Below are 10,289 nucleotides of genomic sequence, written 5' to 3'. Positions count from 1 at the left end.
ACTGTAAACAACAGGTTTTATTTCAACAAAGCAGCTGAGATGAGCCTGCAAAATGTGTGAAAAAGAACCTGAGCTCCACCTGCTGGCAGGAAAAGTATTTTTGAAATATTAAAAGGCAATACTGTACAATTTTAAAGAAGTTAAGAAGTTTTTAAACGGGTTTTGAGTCCTAAAAAAAAGAATAAATATTCACTGTACATATACACAAAAGCACTACACACTTCCTTTAAAGCGGTGGTTCACCCTAAAAAACAAGTTTCTACCATGAAATCCAGCATACTAGCGTGAGCTACAGTATGCCTTTATTTTATTTTTGCGCCGTACTCACAGTTTAATCCCGTAGTTAAGTTTCAGACTCCCCGCAGGGAGTAGGCATTCCTATGCAGAGGGGAACATGATTGAGGGCCGGCTATGGCGCGTCACGCTTCCTGAAAATAGCCGGAGTAGGACTCGGCTCTTCACGGCGCTATACGGCGCCTGCGCACAGACTAGGAGCTGACTGCGCAGGCGCCGTGAAGATCATGCCTCTGCCTATGGGAGTCATGCTTGTAACTGTCAGCCTGGCAATGTCTCATGTAGATTTGTAGTCCTGCAACAGCTGGAGGGCCACCAGTTTGAGACCCCTGATATAGAACCTACTGTACATTTCCTGCAGATAGAATACAACTAAATTTTTACACTGTTTTGCCCTTGTGGCCTGCTCTGTGGCCTGGGCAGTCACTGAGTTTATTGGCCAAAGAGCACGCTGCAGCTCAACCAGGAGAGGGAAGCTGTATAAATATCCATGGACGAATGCCATGGCAAACTTTTGTAGGAATGACAAGCTCACACTTGTGATTACAAGCCCATCCAGTCAAAGATGCTGCTACATGAAGCCTTCACAAATTTGATGGAACCTCACAAACTTATATCAGAGAGAGAGAAAACACAATGAATATGTCACCTTGCACGACATTTTGTATACAAGATTACATTAATAAACTATGGTGTCTCATTTCTCTCTTCATCTTTTCCTGGACTTGGAGTATCAGATGTTGGCATGATAGCACTGAAGTCAGGGGGTGTTGCTTGCAAAGTTGAATTGCTTTCCTTAGAGACACTGAGGATTTGTACCAGCAGATCAGTGGCAGCAGTGTGAGAAGGCTCATGGAAGCCAACTATGAAAAGAAGATTGTAGTATGCAGTCGGCTGTGAGCATAAGATCCTGAAAGACAGGTAGAGATCACACATACAATATGAAGGTTTAGTAGCATAGAATATAATAATGCATCCCTAGTAATCAGTACAAACACAAAACACGACATAATGCAGAAAAATGTCTAAATGGCAAGACTAAGGCCTCGTACCTCACGACCGGTTTCCTGGCAGAATCCATCAAGAAACTTGGTGGGAAAGCTTTTTTGCAGAGGAAACTGGTCGTGTGTAAATGTTTCATCGAGGACACTGTCGAGGAACTCGATGAGCAAAAAAAAAAAGCAAGTTCTCTTTTTCCTCGACAGGAGTCTCAAATTGGCTCGTCGAGTTTCTCGTCGGGCTGGTTTCCGACGAGAAACTCGAGCGTGTGTATGCTAAGAAACCCGCGCATGCTCAGAATAAAGTATGAGACGGGAGTAAAAGTAGCATTTGTAATGGAGATAACACATTTCACATTATCCCATCTGATCCGCTGGCAAACGTATCGCCGTCTCTTTTCAGCGGATCTTGTCGGATCGGATGGCAGGCAGGTGTCAGCGGACACATCTCCGCTGACATCCGCCTGCCCATACAAGTTAATGGGAGGCCCGCATAGATCCACCTGAAAAACACACAGGTGGATCTTTGCGGCCGATTGTATGAAAGGGGCCTAAGTTGGCCACATGGTGTACCTTGAGATAGACACCCCAGATAGCAAGTAATTGAGCTGGAAGTTTGAAAATGACTTGCTAAGCTATTGCTAGACTTGCCAGGGTTCACGAGTTTGTTGCACAATTGCAAGTCTGCATCGCATGACTTCAGATCAACTTTCTTTGCAAACATTCTGCAAGTCTGCAGAGTCAGAGTCATCCCTAAATTTGGAAAAGTGTCAACTAGAATTTGTGCTTCAAGTGCTCTGCAAGTGTACAACGTGCCAATGAAAATGTGCAGCAAGTTAACAAGACTTACAATTCAACTACCACAATTTTGTGGCAAGTTATCTTTGCTATCTGGGACGACAAATCATTGTAAGCTAAAGATCCTTTTATTACTAATTCCCAATGCCATCCTCACCAGGACTCCATATCTGCATCTTCTGTTGGATCCAGGGCACCCCATTTTCCTATGGACCATACCATCTGTTTCTGAGATTCAGAGGAACCGGGTGCACTGAAAACCTCAGATACTCCCATTATCGCTTCTTCTCTACAGCATAAGAAGTAACTGTGAAGAGAGGCAGAAAGTTTAGGTGGACCAGTAATTGAACGTTTCCATAAAGATAGATGCACGGTTTATAAAAAACAACGTCATACTATTGGGTAGTGTTCATGCTTCCTCCAGCACTCCCTGTCATGACCTCTACGTTCCAACGCAGTCTCTTGTAGAGGTTAGGCAGAGATGGAGAGTATGGTGCTTGGCTGAAATATCGGAAGATTGATATTTGATAGTTGCCGTCAATACAGAAGCTCCCACAGAGGACAGCGGGCATACTGGGGGACAGATAGAAGGGCACGCATTCAGCACTGCAATTATTTGCACACTTTTTTTTTTTTATTCCTTACCTTTTGTACAATATTAAAGGGAAACTATAGCATGTTTAATAACATTTTTTTTTATTATTATGTTATCGTTTTTTAGAAAGAGATTTGTCTATCTGATATATATGCGTAATATTTCCGTACATTTTAGATTCTCCCTACCGACTATTTGTATGTCAAGGAGTGTGATTTACAGCTCTGCTCAACAACTGCTGCGATAAAATCAGCGAGCCACGTAGCAAGTCTATTGGTATCAGTCAGTCCAATCAAAGCAGGCTAAAGCTGGCCATAGGTGGATTCAAATTCAGCCAGTTCGACTGGGATGCCTACATTTCAATACATCTATGGCCATTTCTGCTCGAGAGAAGTAGAAGGAGTGCTGAAGAAAAGAAGAAGTAGAAGGAGTGCTGAAAAAAAAAAATTCTCGATCACCGGGCTGTAGACAATCGGTTGCAGCGCTGATCAGTGTATTCTGACAGTAGTAGCTGTTGTATTCTGACTCACTTGTGTGGATGGGGGAATGCATTCATCAGTCTGTTGGCTAAAGGAGAAAAAAAAATAATATATGGCCAGCCTAATAGGCTTGCATTACGAAAGAAAAACGTTAAAGTACAATCACTGTGCAGTACTTGGAAGCGCCGCCTGAAATTGTGATGAGAAAAATATGTTTTCCCCCCATGTACAGACATATAAATGGATAATTATATCGGTAAGTATGTCTCTGTAGAGTGCCACATCCAAATCAACTGAACAAAGAGAGAATATCCCATAGCTGGAATTTTAAGGCACTGCGAATTTGGTTGTATATATAAAAAACATGAATTTTATTGTTGACATATATGAAATATGCATTTGGGGGGCGGCTGGGGTTTGGACTTTGATGGTACCATATATCAAAAACAAAAATAAATCTGCGCTATCCAAATAATAAGCAGCCACAAACAATCCAGTGAAACAAGAAAGCAGTCAAAATATACAAAAACAATTTTGTTAGCGCCACAAAATTGTTTTTGTATGGTACCATATATCAACTGATTACCAGTCAAAATTAGAAAAGTATAAAGAAGGTTTTATTACAAAAAACATATACATAATTTACATATTCATAAAATAAACTTCTTTAGTCATAGAGTGAGTGAGTGAGTAACTTATATAGCGCAACAATGCGAACTTAATCGCCTCAATATAACAACTATAAAGTGCCTAAAAGACATTCTGTCATTGTAGATAGAATGTCAACATCATCTAGTTTATATTGAGAAGAGCTCAACATGTTTCGCGGTTTCTTTGTTTATAATGTTTTTATTTTAAAGTAATAGATTACAACAGTTACAGTATGTCAGATGACAACAACTTAGAATGAGATACAGCATTGAAATACAGATAAATGCAATAATAATTGTACTGTTGTAGGAGTTGAAGTATTATACAGATATAAATAAACATAAATAAAAAAAGTTACTAATAAATGGGAATGGGAACTAATGGAGGGAAGGGAGAGGGTAGTGGTGTTCCGAAGGTGGATTTCATTTATTTTATTTCACTATTATCCATGAAAGGGTATCAATACCATGACATGAGAACTCTTGAGTCAAAAGTGTCTGGCGTATAGTATATGGCCCAGGGTTTCCATATGCTATTTCGCGGTTTCTTATATTGCCCGCTTCTTCCAGGGGCATTACTCATACATACAATTTGTCAGATGATTGTATAATTATAATTCGAGATTTTCCTAGCTTGTGACGGAAAATATTAATTATATGAAGACAGGAGGCGAGTATCTTATGCATTATCTTTCTTTAATAATGCACATAGCAGAAATACAGTAAACATTTATTGTAACTTAAAAAATTCAAAGAACTACCCTTCCCAGCAGTCCCTGGGCCAGTGTAGCCCCTCCCAGACCGTAGCCTATATAAGGGACTGTCTGAGGTAACCTATTCCTCTTTCTTCATGCGAATTAGTGTAAACAGGAACCGAAAGTCCAATTAGGACATCTCCTCGGCTGCCGGGAACCTTCCGACCGGAACACAACATCCGAATCTGGAGGAAACGAAAGGACAAGGCCAACACGGACCAACTTCATCCGGACCACCTTCATCCCAACGGGGACTATAGGAAACCCAAACCATTCGGAGCCGACCGGTCAGTTGTCCTCAGGAACATGGACCAACGGATTCAGTCAACGGCATCCCACAGGGTCCCCAGGTAGATCGAGATGCCGATCTAGTCCCGGGGCCCAGTCCAAGGCAGGGGATCCCTAGCTGTTCCCGAAAGGTCGTAGTCTGCGACCGGAACCCCGATACCAACCATGTGAGGAGAGGTAGGATGTGCTTCGTGAGTAGAGGGTACAGATCAGCGAGGAGGTGGGGGGAATGAGGAAACAACCTGGGGAGTTCCACCGTCATCCTCAGAAGGAGGGGAAACCATGGCTGCGTCGGCCACCACGGAGTGAACCGCACGACTGATGCCCTCCGGCTCGCTAAGTGAAGGAGGACCCTGAGGGTCACCGGGAACAGGGGAACGCGTAATGTGTCCCCTGTGACCACGTTTGGTGGAGGGCGTCCACATGGTGCGCCTCCGGATCCGGCCTCCGGTTGTAAGAGCGCGGAAACTGGTGGTTGATACGGGGAACGAACAGGTCCATAGAGAAGGATCCGCGAAGTGAGCAAGGATCAGGGACCCTGACCGGTGCGGTCGCCAATCGTTGTAATCGGTCAGGTAACGAGAATCCAATCTGCCACCCTATAGGGATAGTCTGTGGCATATCCCGCAATCGGGACGATGTTGCATTCCAGGCAGAAGTGCCCGAAGTCTTACTAGATCCGCTAGGATTCTGGATCAGGGGCCCACCAAGCGATCGACGTACCGGACTGCGGGTACGTTGTCCGAACGCAATAGCACACAGCAGATGGACGTGCGTGGCAACAGACTTCCGATGGCAAAAAAGGCCGTCAGGGGTGTACGTGTTGATGTGCAGCCGAGGGTTCTCTGCGGACCACGTCCTACCGGAGGACGAGGGACTGCACCGAGCACCCCAGCCGAGGCGGCTGGTATCCGACCCTATGACGAAATCCGGTGAGGAGTTGAAAATGTCTCGCCGTTCCGTTTGACGGCATGACGTAACCACTACGTAGGTCCACCATGGCTTCACTTAGTTTGTATAGCGAAGCCCCTAGCGAAGATGTAGAGTCTCGAGTCTCTGGAGGGTTCGACAGTGAAGAGGGGCTGGAGAGTGGCCTGGATTGACACCGGGAACAGGCCGACTAAGCGAGTCAGTCCGCGTAAGGACACCCGCTGCTGCCCAGCATGATACTGATGTCTTTGCGGATGGCGGCTAATTGGGTATGGGTAGCCGAAGGATCGCTCGGTTGGTGTCCACCAAGAACCCCAAAAACTCTATCTCCTGAAATGGGGAAATAATAGGTGTTCGTGATCTATGAGGAGTCCCAGATCGCGAAGCGATCCGACCATCCAGGAGGTGTGTTCGCTCGCTAGGCGAGGGGAACCAGCCATTAGAAGTAGGTAGTTCAAGTAGATGTTCAACCTCACCCTTGTTCCACAGGGCAGTAAGTTGGTGAGATTTCTCAAGCTCCCACCGGACGAAAAACCGCCTTTCTTCTTCCTGATCGGGAAGATGTTGTTGAGGAAGTTCAAAGAGAGCGGGTCCATCTCTACTATCGGCTGTTTGGTCCAAGGTCTAGCAACCTGTTGTCCATTAGGACGGTGTTTAGGTTTGAAAAACCGAATGGGATGGTGAACCAGGTATACGCCTGGTAAATATAACTCCATTTGTCCTACCGTCTTAAAGATATCATCAATTAGCGTGATCCCATTGTGCTAGGTCAACCGGCTTACAGAGGCAGTAGCCTGCTCACTAAGGCGTAGGGTTAGGTGATAGGTCCAGAGATCTAAGACCCAGTACTGTGAGGTCCCAAAGGCCCTCTCTATTCCCTTCCTGGAATACTGAATGATTATAGGATCCACCTCTGGAGTGAGCACCACCGTATTTGGTAATGGAAGGGTGAGTATTCCACCCTCAACTTGTCCGGTTAGCGTACCGATCGATCTCCGGGTCCAGCATTCGATCTATTGGATCACCTCAGGTAGAGGTGCCCAGTCAACGGAGTGTGGGTGGCCAATCACCTCCTGATCGAAACATGGTACTCCACAAGAGTCCAATAAGGTTTTACCCTGGGACCTAGGGTTGGCGTCGTCATGGAGCGCCATGTGCCCACTGCTCACCTAATCATCATCATTATCATCATCATTTTCATCCTCAGACTCAAAGGTGTTAGCCGCCTCGTACTCCACGGACGACTCTGGAAGAGTCCACGAGGAGTCTGGCTCAGTCCGTCTAGCGGATCGCTGCCTCTGCATGTGCATCTCCCCGAGGCTCGGGGGTTGATTGGAGTCTGGGAAGGCAGTGGGTCGGCAGGCCCGGGAGGGTACTGCCTGGGGCATGTTATTTACTTCCCCTGCCGGGGAGTCCGTGGGTCGGCAGTCCTGGGAAGGTACTGCCTGGGGCATGTTATGTACTTCCCCTGCCGGGGAGTCAGAGGGTCGGCAGTCCTGGCAGGGTACTGCCTGGGGCATGTTATTTACTTCCCCTGCCGGGGAGACGGAGGCCACATTAATGTGACGGCGCATACGGGACGCCATGCCCTACTCAGGGGCGTTATATCCTTGCCGGGAGATCCGGACATAGGGGTGCATGTGGGTTGGAACAACCGATGCCCTGGTAGTCTGGACGGACCTACCGACCAGCTCAGGAACCAGTGCAGCACTGAGGTAGGTAGGGCCTTCCAGGGCTGCGTCCACCACTTCAGTGGGCACCAGTAGGGAATAAGGATCTGTCGCCAGCCACAGGAGAGGAGTCAGCTGTCTGCGGACAGCACGGCCGTGCAGCACAGGAAGATACGGGAAGTTATGTACTATAACTTGTATAGTAATTTCTATAATTCATTCAATTATTGTTATAATTTGTTTATTTATTTATATATATATATATGTATTTATTTATTCAATTATATATAAAGTATAGTTTAATAGTTTATATTTTAAAATTTGTTTATTATATATATTTATATATTTATTTATTTATTTATTCAATCATATAGATTGTATAAATTATTTATTTATAGACATTTATGTTCATTGATTTATTTATATTTATTTAATAAGTCAGTAATTTATTCATTCGTATAATTATTAAAATGTATTATTTATTTACATGTATTAATATATTCATTATATGTAGAATAGACTACAGGGGAATAAATTCCCAGAACAAGAACTGATGTTTAATGTAACTGAAGGTGAAGGAGTGACAGAAGCAGGGGAGGGGAGGAATTCCCCACCAGCTAGGTGTGAGTGACAGAAGTTAGATGAGGGGAGATATTCCCCACCACAAGGGGAGCTAGACGTGAGGCTCGGGGCCGTAGTCTCGCGAGACTACGGCCTAACGTGATTCGCATAGATCAGTGAGATCTACACAGAGTTCCAACCATACAGCCGCCCGCACCCTGGCGATGGGGAGAGACGGCCTAGCACACGGAGGATGGAATCCCCAGGACAGGTCCGCAGCAATGGCGCCGTCGATTTGCGACAATAGCGCGATTGGTGCAGGGAGATCCTCACCGCCACGCCCCCCTCAGAGATGAGACGCTCTGAGGAGAAGGAGAAGAAGGGAGGTAGGAAAAAGGCGCCGAGATGTTTAAAATGGCGCCGTCCTACCTCCAGTCAGAAAACGAGCAGTGTGCAGAGCGCACCGGGGGGAAACAAAAGAAGCAAAGCAGCGGTATATTGTAAATAAACAAATAAAGAAGCCCAATGACTGTAAGATGTACACATCAGAGGAAACCGCGTTCTCTACAAAACGGGTGGCACAGATAGCAAAGTGGGAAAAGCATACAGCAAAAACTAAACGTTTATCATTTTTAGAAATATCAGTTGTGCTTCATAAGACAGAAGGTTGATAGAACAACACACAGATGAAGGTCTGAGGGGATCAGAGGGTATATACAGATACAGGTGGAAGTTGAAGGGAATAGCGGAGGAGGGAAAAACCTCCGTAGCTGTAATAAAAGCCGGGGTGGGAGGGGGGGGGGATCCCAGCACCCTGTGGAAAGACGATGTGACATTAGGATCTACACAATTAAAAGGGCTGCTGATAACCAAATAACAAGCAAGCCTACATAAAAATTATAAACATAGAGTAATGTACTTATCTGAGTTCTGGCTATGAGCAGAAAGAAAGAGGAATAGGTTACCTCAGACAGTCCCTTATATAGGCTACGTCTGGGAGGGGCTACACTGGCCCAGGGACTGCTGGGAAGGTAGTTCTTGATTTTTTTAAGTTACAATAAATGTTTACTGTATTTCTGCTATGGCATTATTAAAGAAAGATAATGCATAAGATATGAGCCTCCTGTCTGATGTATAATTGTAATTATAGATCACCTGACAAATTGTATGTATGAGTAATGCTCCCGAAGAAGCGGGCGATATAAGAAACCGCGAAACATGTCGAGCTCTTCTCAATATAAACTAGATGATGTTGACATTCTATCTACAATGACAGAATGTCTTTTAGGCACTTTATAGTTGTTATGACTAAATAAGTTTATTTTATGAATATGTAAATCATGTATATGTTTTTTGTAATAAAACCGTCTTTATACTTTTCTAATTTTGACTGGTAATCAGTTGATATATGGTACCATCAAAGTCCAAACCCCAGCCTCCCCCCAAATACATATTTCAAATTTTGATGGGACGAAGGTACCGTGTGTAAAAATTTATATTCAGCACCTCTCCATATTGTTGAAATATATACATAGTAAGGTATAAAATAGATTGGTATGTTACAGTGACTGCATACAAAATACAGAAATCACCACCAACGATTGACACTGCATTACTTGTAGTTCAACTGACGCGTTTCAGAGTTTCAATGTCTCCTTCTTCAGGGGTGTCTATGAGAGGGTCAACCATCATGTGTCTAAAATGTATTGACAAAATGTTAAACACACAATGGGGTCAATTCACAAAGCTTTTTTTGCCGATACCGGTCGTTATGTAAACGATTTCACACGTTATTGAATCAAGTCCAATTCACTAAACGATTTAACGCTTGTAAAAATCATCAAATAACGTTTCACTACACAGAACCGATATTTTTAGTTTTGAGTCGTTATTGAACGTATTGATCGTTGTTTTAACGACTCAAATCGTTAAATATGTACAGAAGTGCAATTCACAAAGGTTTTTTAGACAATTAACGATCGCTAAGCAATCGTTAAATAAGCACCTCCCTGAGGGTGGCGTTATGACATTTCCCAGGCGGTATATCATTTGTTGAGAGGAATTTTTTTGGCGGTTTAGGCTTGTGGTAAATTTTGTTACGAGTTTTGTGCAAGATGGAACCATTTGGATGTGCTCTATTTGAACTGAAACTGATCCAGAGGCGAAGAAGGACACGTCAGAATGTCGTTCAGATAGAGAAACGTGTATTTCGTTTCACGTACCTTTTTGGATCAATTTTCTGAAACCCAGGTGATAGCCAATTCAGATTAT

General features: G+C 44.2%; 1 protein-coding gene across 1 annotated transcript; it reads right to left on the bottom strand.

Moving 5' to 3' along the window:
- Nucleotides 1-529: 529 nt before the first annotated feature.
- Nucleotides 530-2,386, bottom strand: C3H19orf67 (chromosome 3 C19orf67 homolog). Its single transcript, XM_040342053.1, has 2 exons — nt 2,248-2,386; nt 530-1,204 (listed from the first exon to the last, which is right to left on the bottom strand). The coding sequence occupies exons 1-2, from the start codon at nt 2,364-2,366 to the stop codon at nt 982-984; spliced, it is 342 nt and encodes a 113-aa protein (XP_040197987.1). The 5' UTR covers nt 2,367-2,386; the 3' UTR covers nt 530-981.
- Between the last annotated feature and the right edge of the window lie 7,903 nt (nt 2,387-10,289).

Source organism: Rana temporaria, chromosome 3 (assembly GCF_905171775.1).
Source record: "Rana temporaria chromosome 3, aRanTem1.1, whole genome shotgun sequence".
In the NCBI taxonomy this organism is placed as follows: domain Eukaryota; kingdom Metazoa; phylum Chordata; class Amphibia; order Anura; family Ranidae; genus Rana; species Rana temporaria.
The sequence above is the reverse complement of the archived record's forward strand: the minus strand, read 5'-3'. Positions and strand labels throughout refer to the sequence as shown.

Coding starts and splice junctions, on each gene's coding strand:
- C3H19orf67 (XM_040342053.1), bottom strand. CDS start 2,366: ATGGGAGTATCTGAGGTTTTCAGTGCACCCGGTTCCTCTGAATCTCAG. Junction 1,205..2,247: donor GATGCAGATATGGAGTCCTG/GTGAGGATGGCA, acceptor CCTGTCTTTCAG/GATCTTATGCTCACAGCCGA.